At 42.6% G+C, this 21,778-nt stretch overlaps 1 protein-coding gene and 1 pseudogene across 1 annotated transcript; one reads left to right on the forward strand and one right to left on the reverse strand.

Moving 5' to 3' along the window:
* Positions 1–1,140: 1,140 nt before the first annotated feature.
* LOC121441692 (sorting nexin-3-like) lies at positions 1,141–8,417 on the reverse strand. The gene is made up of 3 exons (XM_041642919.1): positions 8,322–8,417; positions 8,038–8,256; positions 1,141–1,491 (listed from the first exon to the last, which is right to left on the reverse strand). Exons 1-3 carry the CDS (start codon positions 8,415–8,417, stop codon positions 1,384–1,386), a joined length of 423 nt encoding a protein of 140 aa, XP_041498853.1. The 3' UTR covers positions 1,141–1,383.
* A 7,176-nt stretch (positions 8,418–15,593) lies between these two features.
* On the forward strand, positions 15,594–20,782 carry LOC121441655 (annotated as a pseudogene).
* Positions 20,783–21,778: the final 996 nt, after the last annotated feature.

The following is a 21,778-nucleotide window of genomic DNA, read 5'->3' on the forward strand; positions in this document are numbered from 1 at the left end:
GCCGGTAGCCCAATGATCCAGGGCCAACAGGATGAATGGAGCAGGGGGGGAGGTGGTATCCAGGAGCGCTCAGGAAGCCTGGCGCCGGAGCTGGAGGTGCCCTGCTCCCTTACAGGGGACCCTGAGGCCTGCCCGGCTGGCAGGCACTCACCGCTCTGGGTGGGTCGCCTTAGTTTAGGAGCTTAAGACTGTAGTTGAGCACTGGTCCTAGCATACAGCGAGGCAGGGTTGGGGAGGGGTGCTGGGTCGTGCGAAAGAAAGACAGCCCTGCAGAAGGAGCTGGGGGAGGGGGTTTGTGCTCTCTTCCGGGACAGTCCGCCCGCCCCTGGGTAGCACACACTCACCCGTCCTGATGGGATTCCTCAGCAACTAAACAGGGCCGCCGGTAGCCCAATGATCCAGGGCCAACAGGATGAATGGAGCAGGGGGGGGGGGGTGGTATCTCCTTTCTTTTTTATTGTTTTCATTGAGCTGTACATTTTCGCTGTTCCCTTCCCTTCCTTCTGTCTCCCCTTTTTTTGTTGGGAGACTTTTGATGACTGTTTCTATTTCTTCAGCAGTTATAGGCCTGTTTAATTTGCTTATCTGGTCTTGATTTAATTTTGGCAAGTGATATTTATCCAGAAAATTGTCAATTTCCTTTAAGTTTTCCAATTTTGTGGAGTACAGATTTTTGAAGTATGACCTGACAATTCTCTGGATTTCCTCTGTGTCTGTTGTTATGTCCCCCTTTTCATTTCTAATTTTGTTTTTTTTTGTTTATTTTTTTTTTGCATTTCAACTTTTATTTGAAAACAACTTAAATTTTTAGACAAATGATTTTAGTATATAAATTTGATTTTGCTTTTATACAGAATATAAAGATTTCCCTCATTAATCTTCCATGTGAAGGGGATTACAGGCCAGAAGAAAGACACACTCTGCACACAAAGTACACCTCATATGTGTGGCACCGGAGACAAACAGTGTCATGCTCCTGCACATAAATTAGGACCAAGTGGTGACATCACACATTAAGGGGGAAGAGAAAGATTCTAGCCAATCAGATTCAAGAAGCAAACAGGACACAGAATCTGCAAATAAGACCAAGACAGCAACTTTAGTCAGGACAGTGCAGGTCTATGGGGCTTGTGAGGCTACCATGTGTATAGGGACGCAACAAGGAGAGTTAGGTAGAGAGGCTCAACGAGGGAGTTTTCACTAAAGCAAATGAAAAACTTCTTGTCAACTGCCAAAACAAAACAAAATGAAAGGGAGCCTGTGAGTGTTAGAACACCCAGGGCGTGTTAGAGCAGCGCCCGTGCAGCATGCTAAGTTAGTTACAGCTTCTTCATTGGTGTGGAGCAATCATTAATGGTCTCGTTTTGCCTCTTCTTTCCAAACTCAGGCATGTCTTATTTTAGATGGAGTATAGCTTTTATCTATTATTTCATCCTGTAAAAACATGTGAAGACAACGTTCATTCTGGGCCAGAGGATGTTTTTTTTTTTTTTATTAAGAAAAGAAGAAAAAAAAACATAAACAAAAAACAAGTTTCCACCTCCTCCCAGCCTCCCATTTCCCTCCCCCTCCTCCCACCCTTCTCCCCCTCCTCCCACCCTTCTCCCCCTCCCGCCACTCCTCTCCCCCTCCCTCTCCAGTCCACAGAGCAGTCCGGGTTCCCTGCCCTGTGGTAAGTCCTAGGTCCTCCCCCCTCCGTCCATATCTAGGAAGGTGAACATCCAAACTGGCTAGGCTTCCACAAAGCCAGCACATTAAGTAGGATCAAAACCCCGTGCCATTGTCCTTGGCGTCTCATCAGCCCTCATTGTTCGCCATGTTCAGAGAGTCCGGTTTTATCCCATGCTTTTTCGGTCACAGTCCAGCTGGCCTTGGTGAGCTCCCAGTAGATCAGCTCCACTGTCTCAGTGGGTGGGTGCATCCCTCGTGGTCCCGACTTCTTTGCTCATGTTCTCCCTCCTTCTGCTCCTCATTGGGACCTTGGGAGTTCAGTCCAGTGCTCATGTGTGGGTCTCTGTCTCTATCTCTATCCATCACCAGATGAAGGTTCTATGATGATATGCAAGATATTCGTCAGTATTGCTCTAGGATAGGGTCATTTCAGGTTCCCAATCCTCAGCTGCCCAAGGAACTAACTGGGAACCTCATGTTGGGCACTTGGGAGCCCCTCTAGGGTCAAATCTCTTGCTCACCCTAAAGTGGATCCCTTAACTAAGAATTGTGGTTCCGTGCTCCCCTATCCACCTTTCCTTTATCCCAATTCTCCTGATTCCCCAAGTCCCCCCTCCTTCCCTTCTACCTTTTCTCTCCCCATCTCCCCTTACCCCCATCCCACCGCACCCCCAAGATCCTAATTTTCTCCCCGGCAATTTGGTCTACTTCCCTTAGCCAAGAGGATAACTGTATGTTTTTCCTTGGGTTCACCTTCTTACTTAGCTTCTTTAGGTTCACCTATTGTAGACTCTGTGGCCCTTATTTATGGCTAGAAACCAATTATGAGCGAGTACATCCCATGTTCATCTTTTTGGGACTGGGACACCTCACTCAGGATAGTGTTTTCTATTTCCATCCATTTGCATGCAAAATTCGAGAAGTCATTGCTTTTTACCGCAGCGTAGTACACTAGCGTGTATATATTCCATACTTTCTTCATCCATTCTTCCATTGAAGGGCATCTAGGTTGTTTCCAGGTTCTGGCTATTACAAATAATACTGCTATGAACATAGTTGAACAAATGCTTTTGTCATATGATAGAGCATCTCTTGGGTATATTCCCAGGAGTGGTATTGCTGGGTCCAGGGGTAAGTTGATCCCGAATTTCCTGAGAAACCGAAACACTGACTTCCACAGTGGTTGCACAAGATTGCATTCCCACCAGCAATGGATGAGGGTACCCCTTCCTCCACAGCCTCTCCAGCAAAGGTTATCCTTGGTGTTTTTGAATTTAGCCATTCTGACAGGTGTAAGATGATATCTCAAAGTTGTTTTGATTTGCATTTCCCTGATTGCTAAGGAAGTTGAGCACGACTTGAAGTGTCTTTTGGCCATTTGAACTTCCTCTGCTGAGAATTCTCTGTTCAGTTCAGTGCCCCATTTTTTAATTGGGTTAATTAGCATTTTAAAGTCTAGTTTCTTGAGTTCTTTATATATTTTGGAGATCAGACCTTTGTCTGTTGTGGGGTTGGTGAAGATCTTCTCCCAGTCAGTAGGTTGCCTTTGTGTCTTAGTGACTATGTCCTTTGCTTTACAGAAGCTTCTCAGTTTAAGTAGGTCCCATTTATTCAATGTTGCCCTTAATGTCTGTGCTTCTGGGGTTATACATAGGAAGCGATCTCCTGTGCCCATCTCTTGTAGGGTACTTCCCACTTTCTCTTCTATCAGGTTCAGTGTGTTCGGGCTGATATTGAGGTCTTTAATCCATTTGGACTTGAGTTTTGTGCACGGTGATAGATATGTGTCTATTTTCATTCTTCTACAGGATGACATCCAGTTGTGCCAGCACCATTTGTTGAAGATGCTTTCTTTCTTCCATTGTATACTTTTAGCTCCTTTATCAAAAATGAGGTGTTCATAGGTTTGTGGGATAAAATCCGGGTCTTCTATACGATTCCATTGGTCGACTTCTCTGTTTTTATGCCAGTACCACACTGTTTTCATTACTGTAGCTCTGTAATAGAGTTTGAAGTCAGGGATGGTAATGCCTCCAGAAGATCCTTTATTGTATAGGATTGTTTTGGCTATCCTGGGTTTTTTGTTTTTCCATATAAAGTTGATTATTGTCCTCTCCAGATCTGTGAAGAATTTTGATGGGATCTTGATGGGGATTGCATTGAATCTATAAATTGCCTTTGGTAGAATTGCCATTTTTACTATGTTGATCCTCCCAATCCAAGAGCAAGGGAGGTCCATCCATTTTTTGGTATCCTCTTCAATTTCTTTCTTCAATGCCTTAAAGTTCTTGTCAAATAGATCTTTCACTTCCTTGGTTAGATTTACCCCAAGATATTTTATGCTGTTTTTGGCTATTGTGAATGGTGAAGCTTCTCTGATTTCCCTCTCTGCTTCCCTATCCTTTGTGTATAAGAGGGCGACTGATTTTTTGGAGTTGATCTTGTATCCTGCCACATTACTAAAGCTGTTTATCAGCTGTAAAATTTCTTTGGTGGAGTTTTTGGGGTCGCTTATGTACACTATCATATCATCTGCAAATAACGAAAGTTTAACTTCTTCCTTTCCAATTCGAATCCCCTTGATTCCATTATGTTGTCTTATTGCTATTGCTAGAACTTCAAGCACTATATTGAAGAGGTATGGCGAGAGTGGACAGCCTTGTCGTGTTCCTGAGTTAAGTGGGATGGCTTTGAGTTTCTCTCCGTTTAATTTGATGTTAGCTGTCGGCTTGCTGTATATAGCTTTTATTATATTTAGGTATGACCCTTGTATCCCTAATCTCTCCAAGACTTTTAACATAAATGGATGTTGAATTTTGTCAAATGCTTTTTCAGCATCTAATGAAATGATCATATGGTTTTTTTCTTTCAGTTTATTTATATGCTGGATTACATTGATAGATTTTCGTATGTTGAACCAGCCCTGCATCTCAGGAATGAAGCCAACTTGATCATAATGGATAATTTTTCGGATGTGTTCTTGGATTCGATTTGCCAGTATTTTGTTGAGGATTTTTGCGTCGATATTCATGAGTGAGATTGGCCTGTAGTTCTCTTTCCTGGTTGAGTCTTTGAGTGGTTTTGGTATCAGAGTAATTGTGGCTTCATAAAAGGAGTTTGGTAATGACCCTTCTGTTTCTATATTGTGGAATACATTAAGGAGTATAGGTATTAGATCTTCTTGGAAGATCTGGTAGAATTCCGCATTGAAACCATCTGGTCCTGGGCTTTTATTGGTAGGGAGGTTTTTGATAACCTCTTCTAATTCTTCGCGACTAACAGGTCTATTTAGATTGTTCACCAGGTCCTGATTTAACTTTGGTATATGATATTTATCTAAAAAAGTATCCATTTCCTTTACATTTTCCAATTTTGTGGCATATAGGCTTTTGTAGTAAGATCTAATGATTCTCTGAATTTCCTCTGTGTCTGTGGTTATGTCCCCCTTTTCATTTCTGATCTTATTAATTTGCAAATTCTCTCTCTGCCGTTTGATTAGCTTGGATAGTGGTTTGTCAATCTTGTTGATTTTCTCCAGGAACCAGCTTTTTGTTTCATTGATTTTTTGTATTGTTTTCTGTGTTTCTATTTTGTTGATTTCAGCCCTCAGTTTGATTATTTCCAGTCTTCTACTCCTCCTAGGTGAGTCTGCTTCTTTTTTTTCTAGAGCTTTCAGGTGGGCTGTTAAGTCTCCAATGTGAGCTTTCTCTGTTTTCTTTAAGTGGGCACTTAGTGCTATAAACTTTCCTCTTAGGACTGATTTCATAGTGTCCCATAAGTTTGAGTATGTTGTTTCTTTATTTTCATTGAATTCCAGGAAGACTTTAATTTCTTTCTTTATTTCTTCCTTAATCCAGGTATGGTTCAATAGTTGACTGTTCAGTTTCCATGAGTTTGTCTTCTTTCTGGAGGTAGCATTGTTGTTGAATTCTAACTTTAATCCGTGGTGATCTGATAAGACACAGGTGGACACTGATATTTTTTTGTATCTGTGGAGGTTTCCTTTGTTTCCGAGTATGTGGTCAATTTTCGAGAAGGTTCCATGAGCGGCAGAGAAGAAGGTATATTCTTTCCTATTTGGATGGAATGTTCTATAGATGTCTGTTAAGTCCATTTGATTCATTACCTCCATTAATTCTCTTATTTCTCTGTTAGGTTTCTGTCTGATTGACCTGTCCATTGGTGAGAGAGGAGTGTTGAAGTCTCCTACTATTAGTGTGTGCAGTTTGATGGCTGCCTTGAATTTTAGCAATGTTTCTTTTATGTACGTGGGTGCTTTTATATTAGGGGCATAGATGTTCAGGATTGAGACTTCATCCTGATGAACTGTTCCTGTTATGAGTATAAAATGCCCCTCTCCATCTCTTCTGATTGATTTAAGTTTAAAGTCAACTTTGTTAGAGATTAGTATGGCCACACCTGCCTGTTTCTTAGGTCCATTTTCTTGATAGGCCTTTTCCCAGCCCTTTACTCTGAGTAGGTGCCTGTCTTTGTGGTTGAGGTGTGTTTCTTGTAAACAGCAGAATGTTGGATCCTGTTTTCTTATCCAATCTCTTAGCCTGTGCCTTTTTATAGGTGAGTTGAGTCCATTGACATTAAGTGATATTAAAGACCAGTGGTTGTTAACTCCGGTCATTTTTTTTTAGTCGGAGAGTTTGTGTGTTTCCCTTCTTTGTTTTGTGTTGGTGAAGGGTCTCTAGATGTCTGAGTTATTGTGATCATTGTTGGACTCCTTGGTTAGTGATTTTCCTTCAATTACTTTCTGTAAAGCTGGATTTGTGACTGCGTATTGTTTAAATTTGTTTTTATCCTGGAAAATTTTATTTTCTCCATTTATAGTGAATGAAAGCTTGGCTGGGTATAGTAATCTGGGCTTGCACCCATGGTCTCTCAGTTTCTGCAGTACATCTATCCAGGACCTTCTGGCTTTCATGGTTTCCATGGAGAAGTCAGGTGTAAGTCTGATAGGTTTACCTTTATAAGTAATTTGGCCTTTTTCCTTTGCAGCTCTTAATATTCTTTCCTTATTCTGTATGCTTTGTGTTTTGATAATCATATGGCGAGGGGATGTTTTTTTTTGATCCAGCCTATTCAGTGTTCTGTATGCTTCTTGCACCTTCATAGGAAAATCTTTCGTTAGGTTGGGAAAGTTTTCTTCTATAATTTTATTAAATATATTTTCTGGACCATTGAGCTGCCCTTCTTCTCCTTCTTCTACTCCTATTATTCTTAGGTTTGGTCTTTTTATTGTGTCCCATATTTCCTGAATGTTTTGTGATGAGAGTTTGTTGGACTTGCTGTTTTCTTTGATCAGTGTGTTTATTTTCTCTATGGTATCTTCAGAATCCGTGAGTCTTTCTTCTATCTCTTGTATTCTGCTGGTTATGCTTGTTTCTGTAGTCTCTATTCGTTTACCTAGATTTTCCATGTCCAGCCGGCCCTCTGTGTTTTCTTCTTTGCCTCCATTTCAGTTTTCAGGTCTTGAACTGTTTCCATTATCTGTTTGATTGTTTTTCCTTGGTTTTCTAGGGTATCATTCACTGATTTATTCAATTCTTCAAACTTTCTGTTATATTTCTCATCCATTTCTATAAGGGCGTTTTTTACATGCTGTTTAAGGGTGTCAATCACTTTCATGAAGTCAATCTTTTCTCCTTCCTCTTGATTAAGGGGTTCTTGTCCTCCCGTTGTGAGGTCGCTTGTTTCTGGTGGCTTCATGTTGCTTTTCAGCTTGTTGGGCGAATTCTTGCCTTGACGTCGGCCCATCTCTTCTTCCAAATGCTCCCTATGGATCTTCTTTTAGTGGATCAGGTCTCCTTGCCTACCAAATGCTGTCTCTCCTCAATGTTGGCTCTCTGGCGACGAGAGATCAGGCCTCCGTGCTGGTTGGGCAGCTCGCAAACAAAGCACCTACCCCGCTTGGTGCAGGCAGGCCACAGAAACAAAGGAACTGCTGCCCGCCCGGGAGCCCCTAGTACTCGGACCCAGTGCCCAGATAGGCGATGCCACGCGCCAAAAGAGGGCTGTGGGGCCGAAGTGGGGAGGGCTCTGGACGGAAGCTGGGTGGGCCAGGAAGAAAGAGGCAGCACCCGGGGAGTAGAGGCCCTGCAGAGAGCCCAAGAAAGACAGGGGGCCAAGAAACCCCCGAGCTCCCCGTCCCAGGCTGGCGCCGTGGGCCAGAAACTCACCCCAATGCTGGGTCTCCTGGCGCCGAAAGATCAGGCCTCCGTGCTGGTTGGGCAGCTCGCAGACAAAGCGCCTACCTCGCTTGGTGCAGGCAAGCCACAGAAACAAAGGAACTGCTGCCCACCCGGGAGCCCCGAGTACTCGGACCCAGCGCCCAGATAGGCTGGGCTGCCAGAGGATGTTTATAAACTGTTCCAGCCCTTGCTTCCTTTCCTCGATGAAATTGTCATCAAATATTCCATCGTCTCCTCTAAAAGGAAGCTGCCACAAAAACGCTTTCCCAGGGAGTGGGGGAGCTACAACCTTGCTCTCTCTTTCTAGTTCACTTCGAAGCCACTCAAAGTCACTGTATCTTCTTCTAACAGTAGATTCCTTCAGCTTGAAGATAGGAAGATTTGTCTTGACCCTGATCTCGTAGGTGGTGAAGCGCCCCAGCCGACCCCCACGGTCTGCGGGTTGCTCACATCGATCTTGAGGAAGTTGCTGGGCGGCCCATAGGCGTCGTTCAGGTTCTGCGGCTTGGTGATCAGCCGCCAGGTGTCTGCTATGGTCTCCGCCATTTCGCTGTGCCATTTCTGATTTTGTTAATTTGGATATTCTCTCTCTCTGCCTTTTGGTGAGTTTGGATAAAGGTTTGTCTATTTTTTTTATTTTCTCAAAGAACCAACATTTTGTCTCACTGATTCTTTGTATTATTTTCTTTGTTTCTATTTTGTTGATTTTAGCTATCAATTTGATTATTTCCTGTCATCTAGCACTCCTAGGTGAGTTTGCTTTTTTTTTTCTAGAGCTTTCAGGTAGCCTGTTAACTCGCTAGTGTGGGGTTTTCCCATATTATTTATGTAGACATTTAGTACTATAAACTTTCCTCTTACCACTGCTTTCATTTTGTCCCATAAATTTGAGTATGTTGTGCAGTACTTTTCATTGAATTTTAGGAAGTCTTTATTTTCTTTATTTCCTCTTGACCCATTGGTGATTCAAATGAGCACTGTTCAGTTTCCATGTGTTTGTGGGCTTTCTGAAATAGTGTTGCTGTTGATTTCTAACTTTAAGCTATGGTGATCCGATAAGATACAGTCATTCTAGAGATCTGTCTAGAGACTTTCCCAAAAACTAGCACTAGATCTACCATAGGGTCCATATTTGATGTTAGGATTTCTCTGGTTAGGTCTGATTCTATCTACTTTCTTTTTATTTTTTTATTCATCTAGTTGGTTTTTGGTTTTGTGCTCTTTTATTCTGCTTTCTCTTGGGTTGTGGGATCTATTAATGATTTAAGTCTTTGAAGATTTATTCATTCTTAGCTATCTATTAGACATTGCTTTGTTATTTTAACAATTGCTTTAAAGAGTATTACATATACCTTTATATTAACCAAATATAATTTCACAATTGTGCATGTTCTGGGTATGGTGGTCTACACAAAGAGTTTCATGAGAGCCATAGAGAGATCCTGTCTCAAAAAAATTGAAAATATAAAATATCAGGCAGGAGCTAAGACTCTTACACATTCACATATCTATCCCAGCTTTCATAATTTTATTGTCAGACATGCTATTTCTTTTTAAATTTTATTGAAAAGAGATTCTCCTCTCATACAATGTATTCCGCCCAGCCAGCTCCCCCTCCACAGCTTCTGTCTTTCCCAGATCCACTCCTCCTCTGCTTCCCTTCAGAAAAGGGCAGCTGTCCCAGGGCTATCAACCAAACATGACATAACAAGTTACAATAGGACTAGGCACAAACCCTCCTATCAAGACTGGTCAAGGCAACCCAGTAGGAGGAGAAGCATCTCAAGAGCAGGCGAGTCAGGTACACTCCCCATCCCACTTTTAGAAGTCCTACAGAAACACCAAGCCAACAGGTACAATATTTATGCAGAGGACCTGGTGCAGACTCATGCAGGCCCCATACTTGCTACTTTAGTCTCTGTGAGCCCTTATGAGTGCTGCTTAGTTGATTTGGTGGACCATGTTCTCCTGTTTTCTTCCATCCTCTCTGACTCATGCCATCTTTTCTTTCCCTCTTCTGCCATGTTCCCCAGTCTCTGAGGGGAGGGACCCAACAGAGACCTCCAATTTAGTCTCTCTCTCTCTCTCTCTCTCTCTCTCTCTTTCTTCTCTCTGCATAATGTCTGGTTGTAGGTCTCTGTGCCAGTTCCCATCTGCTGCCAAAAAAGCCTCTTCTATGATGACTGGACAAGGCACCGGTCCATGAGTATAGCAGAATATATCATTAGGAATCATCTCATTGATTGTTGTTTTGTTTTCAAACAGCTGTGTTTGGTTCTACCCTGGGTCTCTGGTCTATCCAGCTTCCATATCTGAAGCTGTCATCAAGGCAGTGCAGGGCATGGGCTCCCTCTCATGGCTTGGGCCTCAAGTTAGCCTTACTTGGCCACCCGAACATGTTCTGTGCCACCATTGCCCCAGTGCACATTGCTGGAAGGGCAGATTATAGGTGGAAGATTTGCTGCTGGATTGATGTCCATGTTTCTCTTTCCATAGCCTGCAGAGCACCTACCTTTCCACACCAAAAGGACCAGAACATAGGGGTGAATTCTCCATGCCCACACAAGCTCGAACTTTCTACAGTCAGTAAACATAGTAGATGTTGTCCTCAGAAATGGGGCTCCACTTTCAGTTTTCAGAGATGGTTTTTATGGCCTAACACCACCTGGATTTTAGGGATCTTCACAGGGCCCTTTTGGCCAGCAGCTCAAAGGAATGTATCTCAGTCCCAACACTGGAAGCCATGCCTAGCTACAAAAGAAGGCCAGTTCAGACTCCATAGCCTCCGTTACTAGGAGTCCTCACTAGGGTCACACTCATAAACTCCAGGAAGTTTCCACTGCACTACGCTTCCACACATGCCCAATGCTCCCCCAATCCTAGTAGTTTTTACCCGCATTCTCCTCCTTCATCCTTTCTTCCCACCTGATCCTTCCCCCTTTATCCCTATCCTCCTCCAGTCCACCTGCAAAATTCATTCTATTTCCCCTTCCTCTGGAGCCCTCCTCTCTACCTGACCTCTCAAGGTCTGTGGATTGTAGCTTGATTTTCATTAACTGTTAATACTCACTTGTAAGTAAATACATAATGCCATATTTGTCTTTTTAGGTCTGTGTTAACTTATTCAGTGTGATATTTTTTTCTAGTTACATCCAATTGCCTGTAAAATTCATAATTTCATGACCCTTACCCAGGACCATGCCATCCCATCTCATCCCTGGACCCTCTGCTGGGTCCTTCCCCAACCCCAGAAGACTTCTGACAAACAGGCCCAGACTACACCAGCAAGACCAGGTTAGTAAGCTATACCCTTCCTTGAACTCTTTACCTTCCTACCTTTCCCCAGGCCCACACCATCACAACTCATCCAGGGCCCCACTATTACTCAACCCTGCCCCCAATCCCAGAAAACTTCTGCCAATGAAAAGTAGACCATACCAGCCAGAACCCGAACTCAGAGTAACCTTCTTGTTTTGTGGACTGTCCCTCCCATCTCAGCACCAGCATCACTGCTGGCCCCTATGTCCAGCCCCACTGCTCTGGATCAGCCCTCACCCATTGATGAGTAGGTGAGGAACCACCTGCCAACTACTGCCACACCACCCTAGATTATGCATCCCAAGAACCACAGCATAGCCCAACCCCTCCCATCTCATCATCTTCTACTTGGCCAGTAATTCCCCACAATTCCAGCAGACTCCATAGGTACAGATATGATCCACACCAGTTAGAAGAACAGGTGAGTGAGCTGCCTCCCAAATGAGCTGCTCCAATCACCAGATTCTCTATTACCAGGATGCATCCTATGGCCCGCCTCCTCCCATCTCAGCACCAGCATCACTGCTGAGCTCTGCCCCCAACTCCAGCAGACACTTACTGCTCTGTTATAGTCCTCACTAGTTGAGGAATAAGTGAGTGATCCACCTGCCAGCTGGACTGCCACTACCACCCCTGGATTTTGCTCCCTCAAGAACCACACTACTGCCCAACCCTTCCCACCTCATCATCCTCCCCACAACTAGCACTTTCGCACAACTCCAGCAGACTCCTTAAGCTCAGGAACAGTCTACATAAGTCTGAAGAGCTTTTCCAGAAGCCAGGTTGGTCATAGGCACTACAGAAGATATTGTGCCAGCACTGCCTGGATGCTGAGACTGGCGGGGGTGCTGGGATTGAGACACGGAGGCTTCTTCTCGGGTAAAAGAACAACAACCTTTATTTTTCCCCAAGCTAAAGTCTTTTATACCTTTATTGCTTCTGTGGAAAACCACCAGCCAGACAGAACACAAACATCCTTGTCAATTACAGACCACAAGGAAGTTACCCTGTCAGTCACGAGGAGTGAGGGCATCTAGATCACAACAAGAAGAAAACTCAGGCCAGGCCAGATCTAGAAACCCAAGAAGACTTTGGCTTTACTGAAGGCCAGACCAGATCAAGGAACCCAAGGTCCCCAAAACTCCACCAGAGATACCCTACTGGACCTGAAGACCCATAACTCACAAGAAACCTTGGCCACTTGGACCAGAAAACCATAGAGAAAACAGAAACCAAGAGAAAAAATACCCATTCAACAAAAACAAACACAGGAATAAACATAATAAAATTATAATCCTCCCAAATCCAGATGTCTAAATGCCAGTGTAATAACACAATCAATAACAGAAAGAATAATTATGTCACCACCAGAATCCAGCTAAACTATGACAGTAAGACCTGAACATTCCAGTGTAGCTGAAGCACAAGAAAAAGAACTTAAAAATAACTATGAAGAGGATAGAGACCCTTAAAGAGGAAAAGAAAAACACCCTTGATGAAATGAAGAAAAGACAAACAAAAAATGGAGGGAATCAATAAATCCCTTAAAGAATGACAACAAAGTGAAGAAAAAACAAACAGGTGAATGAAACAGTTCAAGACTTGAAAATAGAAATAGAAGGAATAAAGAAAACACAAACTAAGGGAATTCTGGAAATGGAAAATCTGGGTTATCAAAGAGGAATTGCAGATACCAGCATCATCAACAGAATATAAGAGATGGAAGAGAGAATTTCAGGCATTGAGGATACCACAGAAGAAATAGATTCATCAGTCAAAGAAAAATTGTTAAATTCATTAAATATACAGATTCAGTACAATCTGCATCAAAATCCCAATACAATTCTTCATAGAGCTCAAAAGAACAATACTCAACTTCATATGGAAAAACAAACAGCCCAGGATAGCTAAAACAATCATGTACAATTAAGGAAATTTCTTTTTTTATTTTTGTTTTTTAAAGACAGGGTTTCTCTGTGTAACAGTGCTAGCCCTTGTAGACCAGGTTGGCCTTGAGCTCACAAAGTTCACCTGTCTTTGCCTCCCGAGTGCTGGGATTAAAGGAATCCCTGCCTGGCAATAAAGGAACTTCTGTAGGTATTGCCATCCCTGACTACAAGCTCTACTATAGAGTTATAGTAATGAAAACAGCTTGGTATTAGCATAAAACAGACACAGGGATAAATGGAATCAAATTGAAGACCCTGACATAAATTCACACACCTATGAACACATGATTTCTGACAAAGAAGCCAAAAATATACAATGGAAAAAGAAGGCATCTTTAAAAACTGGTGCTGGCATAACTGGATGCTGGCATGTAGAAGAATGCAAATTGATCCATATCTATCACCCTGCACAAAACTAAGTACAAGTGGATCAAAGACCTCAACATAAATCTGGTAAAAGAGAAATTTGGAAATAGCCTTGAACTTACTGGCACAGGAGAAAATGTCCTGAATAGAACATTTGTAGCACAGACACTAAGATCAATAATTAATAACTGGGACCGCATGAGACTTAAAAGCTGCTGTAAGCCAAAGGACACTGTCAATAGACAAATCACCAGCCTAAAGAGTAGGGAAAGATATTCACTAACCCTACATCGATCAGGCAACTGATCTCCAAAATATATAAAGAACTCAAGAAACTAGACATCATAAAACCAAATAATATAATTAAAAATTGGGGTATAGATCTAAACAGAATTCTCAACAGAAGCATCTCAAATGGTAGAGAAACACTTAACAAATTGTTCAACATCCTTAGTCATCAGGGAAATGAAAATCAAAATGACTTTGAGATTCCATCTTACACCTGTCAGAATGACCAAAATCAAAATACCAATGACAGCTTATTCTGAAGAGGATGTGGAGCAAGAGAAACACTCCTCCATTGCTGGTGTGAGTGTAAATTTATACAGCATGTTTGGAAATCAGTATGGCAAATTCTCAGAACATTGGGAATCAGTCTACCTTAGGACCTAGCAATACCACTCTTGAACATAAACCCAAAGAATGCTCAGTCATACTACAAGGACACTTGTTCAACTATGTTCAAATTCATAGCAGCTTTTTGGTAATATCCAGATCTCCCTGGGAAGGAGAAATAGAAGAGATCTCCTGGGTGGACTGGAAGTGGGTGGGGGATAGGTACATGAGAAAAATTAGGTTGGGGTTGGATAGAGGGGGGGAGTAAGTGAAAGGGATGACTGGATGGGGGAACAAGATATTTCATTCTTAGGTAGAAACCTAATATAAGGGGAAGTCCCAGGAATCTACAAGGATGACCAAAGTTAAGCCTCCCAAGCAATAGTGAATACATAGCCTGAACTGGCATATCCTGTGTTCTAGTGAAAGGATTGGGACACTACACTACAGCCAAATATTAGGCTAAGCATAAGGGATCCTGCTAAAGAGAGGGAGAAAGGATTGTAGGAGCCAGACGGGTCAAGGACACCACAAGAAAACCCAAAGAAACAACTAACCTGGGTTCCTAGGGGCTCACAGAGACTGAATCAACAGCCAAGGAGCCTGCATGGAACTGACCTCGGCCATCTACATATTATGAGAGTTGTGTAGCTTAGTCTACTTGTGGGACTCCTAGAGGGATCGGGGGCTGTCCCCATGGCTATGGCTGGCTCTTAGGAACCTGTTCTTCATACTGGGTTGCCTTGCCCAGCCTTAATACAAGTGTAGGAGCTTAGTCTTACCTCAACTTGTTATGCCATGTTTTGTTGGCTCCCATGGGAAGCTTGCCCCTTTCTGAATAGAGAAGGAGAGCATGGGGGCAGGAAACAGGAATGGAGGGAGGTAATGGGAGGAAAGGAGGGAGGGGAAAGTGTGGTTGGGATATAAAATAAATAAATAAATTACCTTAAAAAGGGAACAGGAAAAAATAGTTTTGTTATACCCAAACCACTCAATAAAATCTTGGAAGGCAAAAAATATATAAATATATTTTAAGTAAATATAATCCACCAGAAGATGCATAAAAGGTCCCTGATAGAATTTAATACCCCTTCATAATAAAAGTCCCGGAGACATTAGGAATACAAGGAACATACCTCAACATAATAAAGGTAATTTATAGCAAACCTATAGCCAACATCAAATTAAATGGAAAGAAACTTGAATCATTTTCACTAAAATCAAGAACAAGAAAAGGTTGTCCACTCTCTCTGTATCTATTCAATATGGTATTTGAAGATCAAGCTAGAGCAAAAAGACAACTGAATGTTGATTGGGGTTTCTATCCCACCAGGTCCCAAAGCTGTTTAGTCCCAAATAAACACACAGAGGCCTACAATAATTATAAACTGATTGGCCTATTAGCTCAGGCTTCTTCTTATTAACTCCTTCTTACAACTTAAATTGGCCCATTATCCTTGTCTATGTTAGCCACATGGCTTGGTACCTTTTTAGGTGAGGCAGTCACTTCTTGTTTGCTTTGTGTCTGGCTTCCTCTCTGTCTGGATGATAACTGCAGACTGAAACTTCCCTCTTCCCAGAATTCTCGTTGCCCCACCTCTACTTCCTGCCTGGCCACTGGCCAATCAGAATTTATTTAAAATACAAGTGACATAGTACAGGCCATTGTCCCATAGCAACTGAAGAAGATCAAGAGGATACAAATTGGAAAGGAAGAAGTCAAACTTTCACTATTTGCAGATTATATGATAGTATACATAAGTGACCCCCAAAATGCCTCTAGGTAATTCCTACAGCTAATAAACACTTTTAGCAAAGTGGCTGAATATAAGACTTAAAAAAAATCAGTAGCCCTCCTACATACAAATGACAGACTGAGAAAGAAATCGGGGAAATCACTCTTCACAATAGCCTCAAATAATATAGAATATTGTGGGGTAACTCTAACCAAGCAAGTGAAAGACTTGCATTATTAAAATAAGTCTATTGGGACTGGAGAGATGGCTCAGTGGTTAATAGCACTGACTGCTCTTCCAGAGGACTCTGGTTCAATTCCCAGCCCTCATATGGCAGTTTACAATTCTGGTTCCAGGGGACCTAACACCTTCATACAAATGCACATAAAATTAAGTAATAATTATTGAAAACAAAAAAATAAAAAACCTTCAATTCTCAGTCCTGCTTCCCGGTACCTGGACTGAAGATGTTGCCCCCACCTTGATCTGCCAAGCCCTCCCAACTCCAAAAACCCTTGGGTCTTCTTTGATTTGAACATGGACAGGGAGCAAGTTGGATGAATTGTTTTAGAATTGTTGGCAGATGTAAAATTTTCTTGCATTGTGTACAGGAGAAAAAGGCACTGGATCCACAATTGAGAAACCTCTGCATTTTAAAGGATTCCATTTCCATCAAGTTACTAAGAGACTTATGATTCAAGGCAGAAACTTCTCAAGTCAGAATGGGATAGGTGAAGAAATCACTTATGGAGAAAAATTTGAAAATGAAAAATCTTTACAAGCATGGTCAAGAGGGTTTGCTGAGCATGACAAATGCAGGCCCCCAATACAATTGGGTCTCAGTTCAGTATCACAATATTTCCGACTCCATAATGATGGGAAATGTAGTATTTGGTCAAGTAATTGAAGGAGTAGGTGTGTCAAGGATGCTTAATAATGTAGAAGTGAGTGGCAAAAAAAAAACAACAACAATAAAAAAAAACCCTGCCAAACTCTGTGTTGTTATAGAATGCAGAGACCTAAAAAGAGAAGGTGATGGGGGAATATTCCCCAAAGATGGCTCTGGTGACGGCTGTTCTGATTTCACCAAGGATATAGGTATAGATTTAAAAGGATATAGGTATAGATTTAAAAGATGTAGGTAGGAACACTGCAAGAAGAGAGCAAAAGAGAGCAAGGGCAACTGGATTACCAGGTTTTCTTCCCTGGCCCCAGGTAGCCATACCCTGGCCAAATGTGATTGGCTGAGCTTCCCCATCAAGAGAGCAACTTCCTCTAAAACATGGTGACAGAACAAGTTAACTCAGTCTCTTATTATTGATAACATTCTTCATGCCTGAAGGTGATGTAGATGTTTTCAGAAAGAAAGAAAAGAAAGAGTCCTGCGAACAGGGAGAAGTATACAAATATAAACAATCAGAAATTCTTCAGGTTGAAGAAAAAGAATACCAGAAACAACAAAATCCTTTGCTGCAAATAAAGATCATCAGAATGCTTGAATGTCATCTTGATACCAATTTCCCTACTTTCACCTTCTTCCTATAAAATATGTACAGGGCCTGGCAAGATGGCCAAGTGCCTTCAGATGCCTGTGCCGAAAATGGTGGCCGGAGTTTGCCACCCTGGGTACACTGAAAAGGAGAGCTGACTGCCGGCTACCTACACGTGTATATTGCATAAACACATGCAGACAAAATGTAAAATAAATGTGAATGTTTAAAAGCAAATAATTATATTTTAGGTATGTTTAACATATATGAACATGAACTAACCAGTGTATTGTAGAATAAAGAGCACTAGAAAATGGCAAATGTATTTCTATTGTTAAATATTTTACTTTTAAAATATGATTTCACCCTGAAATCCATACTGTACTGAACCTCGCCATGTGTCCCCGGCTGGTCTCAAACTCATGTCAAACACTTTGCTTCCACTTCCTGAGCCCTGGGATTACAGATGTGAGACACCACACCTACCATAACGATTTATTTTGTGGAGAAAGTGGTGAAAAAGCAATACTCTGTAGACTATAAAATACTAAGAACACATAATTTATAATCACTAAAACATATCAGAAAGGCTGATGAGAAATTATAGAGTTCTAAAGCTAAAATATTAAAAATAAGAATTAGAGAAACAAAATATGAGGGGGATAGGAGGGCAAATGATAAAGAGTAGAACGTTACCACAGATACATTAGCTATTAATGGATCAAACACTGCAAATAGAGGATAAATATTTTCTGCACAGCTACAAAAGCTAGAACAGGAATATCTTATCTGTAAGATACAGACTTTAAGAAGTGTGTTTGAGGGCTGGGAGGATGGCACAGCAGTTAGCATCACTGATTGCTTTTCCAGAGGACCAGGGTTTAATTCCCAGCACCCACACGGCAGCTCACAGCTGGCTGTCACTACAATTCCAGGGGACCCGGCACCCTCACACAGGCCTATATCATGCAGGCCAAACACTAACACACGTAAAATAAAAATAAGTAATTCTCTTTAAATTGAAGAAAAAGATGCTGGCGACAGTTGTGAACCTGTCACTGCCTTTAGAATCATTTACTGCTAGTTGCTGGGAACAGCTTCTGATCTCAGATCAGTTTAGTCTGCTTAGATTGTTGGTGGGGTTTGCAAGTCTGCTGTTTGAGCACTTAGTCCCCAACAGGTGGCACTGTTGGAGGAGTGTGTGGAGCATCCCAGGCCTGTAGCATGAGGGCAGGGCCTTTGAAGGCTGATACACTTACCACTCACTAAATCTGATCTGTAAGCTTTGCATCCTGTCCATTGCCACATGAGGAGTCTCCACCATGTGCCGCGGTCCCCATTAACAACACCATGATGGCATTGGTGACACTTTTCCTGGGTAGGGAACCCATGCCAGAACAAATTGTGTGTTAGGAGTTTACAGAAACAGGGGTGATTCTAAAGCACTTGTATCACTAAAAGCCCACTATCTCACGGGTGAGGACTCATGGAGTCTGCATCTACCTGAATCTCCGGAGGCGGTGGATGACTCCAGAGCAGCATTGTTCTCCAGACCCAACAGAGCTGATGCACATAGGACTTCACAGAGACTGTGACATCACTAACGAGATCTGCAGGAGCTCAAGCCAGATAAAATGCCTGCATGGAGGAGGGGAAGTGGCCACAAAGCCCTACACCCAGCTAAGTAGCTGTTTGTGATTGATAGCTGCTTGGAGAGGGAAAACCAGTTTTCTCAATGGAGTGACACTGGGTATATCAAACACACCCCAGGACAGGCCCCATGCCCAGTAGTTTCCAGTATAAATAGGACTCCATGGTTATGTTTTTGACTTACAAACAGACTGTTTGTTTGTTTTAAGCAAGACAAAGAGCATGATGTTGAGTTGGGAGGAGTTGGGGAAGGGGGAAATTATGATAAAAATATATTAAAAATTTAAAAGTAAATAAAAATTAAAAGTAAAATGTATGTGTTGAGGCAGGACTGAGGGGGTGGCTCTTGCAGAAGACCTGACTTCAGTTCCTAGACCCCAAATGGTGGCTCACAACTACTGATTATTCCAGTTCCAGGGGATCTGACACCATCTTATTACCTCCGTGGGCAAATCCACAGACACAGTAAATTATCCATACACATTAAAATAAAATAAACAAAGTCAGAAAAATAATAAGATATATCTTTTGTTCTATATAGTGCTCTTATCAAGAGGACCTGAGTTCAGATTGCAGTACCTACTAACAGCCGTCTGTAACTGTGAGGCCACCCTGGGCTTGTTACATAGCAAGACATACACACACACACACACACACACACACACACACACACACACGTTCTGCACATAGTCTGTACATTTATATATTTATTTCACCATTATAGTGATTCCATATCATAAGCATTGTTGCCATCCACATTGTACACAAGAAACAAAACGCCCAGAGAGACTGAATAAGTAGCTCCCAAGTCACAGAGCAACTAAGATGTTACCCATATTTAGTCATGCCTCCTAGTCATCTTGATCATTGTGAGGTCAGGAGGCAACCTGGACCCTCAGTGTGTAACCATATGAAGGAGGCAGTAGATAAAGGAAACTGAGAAACACCCAAGATGGAACATTCACGGCTCATTTCCTAGACTCTGACAACTACTGACTCTCAGCTCTATGATTTGGAAAAAGATCAGAAAGTAAAGGCTGGGGATCCCAGGTGTGCCAGATACTGGTTCTCAGACTTTATTCACTGGAAGGGGTATATGAAAGAGAGAGATGAGTGTGTGAGGGGAAAGAGTGAGAATGCTAATTTGTCTGCCTCCCTAATTTCCTGCGGTGGATCAGTACAAATACTACCTGTAATTTGAAATGTTGCCCCAGTCTGAAAAGAACAGAAAAGCTTCTCACCAGGATCTCTGTCGACATCTAGTGGTAGGAAAATGTGAATGACACCTCAGAAGGAATGTGCATGTGGTGCCCAGCAGTGAGGACAGTAAGGACCAGGAGCAAAGGGGAGAAGAGCCAGGGCTGTGGGAACAAGACACCAAGTCACTGTGAGGAGCTGCTCTGATGCGTTTCTTGGCAATTGTTGTCACCTTATTCACATTGGGTGCTATGATGCATAAAACTGATGTCACAAAGCTCAGGAAACGAGAGCTGGAGCCATGAATTCATGTGTTCCCAGTAGAGACAAAGTATACACCCATCTAGCTGTGGTCTTATGGAGATAGGAACCACAGGCAGGGCTTTGGCCCTGTGCTTCCTGCTTCCTATTGTCGAGGGCTTCCTGGCACGAGATGGGCACCCCTGGGAATCAGAGCACTTGACAGGGCCTGCTCAGTTGGGACCATCTCCTTTCCTTGGGATGAAGGGACTGGTGGTACACCCTACTGTTCTCCCCTCCTTTCAGGCTTGACTAACCCCTCATTCTTACCTTGCAGGTTTAAGGTCTGAGGATTCTGCCTCCTCCCCGGGCTGATCCTGTCCATCTAGTACTGTAGTCTACTTCAGTGCCCTTCCAAACCCCGGCAAGAACAACTTGTTCCGTCCCCACGGACCCAGATAGGATATATTGCCCATTCTTGCTTAAAAGACTTTATTGTTGGTCAGGCCTGACAGATGAGCAAGAGGAAACTTCCAGATGGCTAGATTCACCCTGACTGGTGTACATTTCCATCATCTTCTCTTTCATCTCAGCATGATTCTGGGAAGCCTGTGCTGGCTGTAGCTGGCTGCTTTCTTCTCTGAGACGCGGTGCACTCCCACAAATGAGCTGAGTTATAACCAAGATCTGAGACAGATATCAGGACACCAGCCTGTCTCCATTGTGCTGAAGGAAAAACACTAAAAAGACCTAGGATTTGGAGTATGATGGCAGTTGCCAGTGAAGTTATTAGGGATAAGGTGAGCTCAGGGCAGGACCAACAGACCACAAAAGACAGGCCATAGAACAATTGGTAGGCAGCCTAAGGTCCGGAAGTGGCATAAAGATAATGGTGGTGGCCTACCTGAGGACGAGAGAGAAGGAGAATGGCAGTGGGAGACTCTGGAAGAACCATCTCAGGACCTTCCAAACAGGATGTGATCAACAATGGGGGATGGTGGTTCATATTAGCTGGATCAGATTAAAACAGTCTCAAGACTTCCTCTGCAGGGTGGCATGCAGAGTGCTCTAACCCTTTCCCCAGTAAACTTTCAACTTAGATTTTTCAATCTACTTCTTCAATTGACTTCAGTGCCCTTTCATTCATTCATTCATTCTTTCTTTTTATTTCTTCCTGCCTTCCTTCCTTCCCTCTTTCCTTCCTTCCTTCCTTCTTGTTCATCTGAGTTTCTCTGTGTAGCCATGGCTGTCCTGGTACTTTCTCTATTAACCAGACTGGCCAAGAAGTCAGAGATTCATGTGCCTCTGCACCCAGAGTACAGGGATTAAAGGCATATACCGGCATG

Source organism: Microtus oregoni, unplaced genomic scaffold (assembly GCF_018167655.1).
Source record: "Microtus oregoni isolate MIOR12 unplaced genomic scaffold, Mior012 000080F_ref0000499, whole genome shotgun sequence".
Classification (NCBI taxonomy): Eukaryota; Metazoa; Chordata; class Mammalia; order Rodentia; family Cricetidae; genus Microtus; species Microtus oregoni.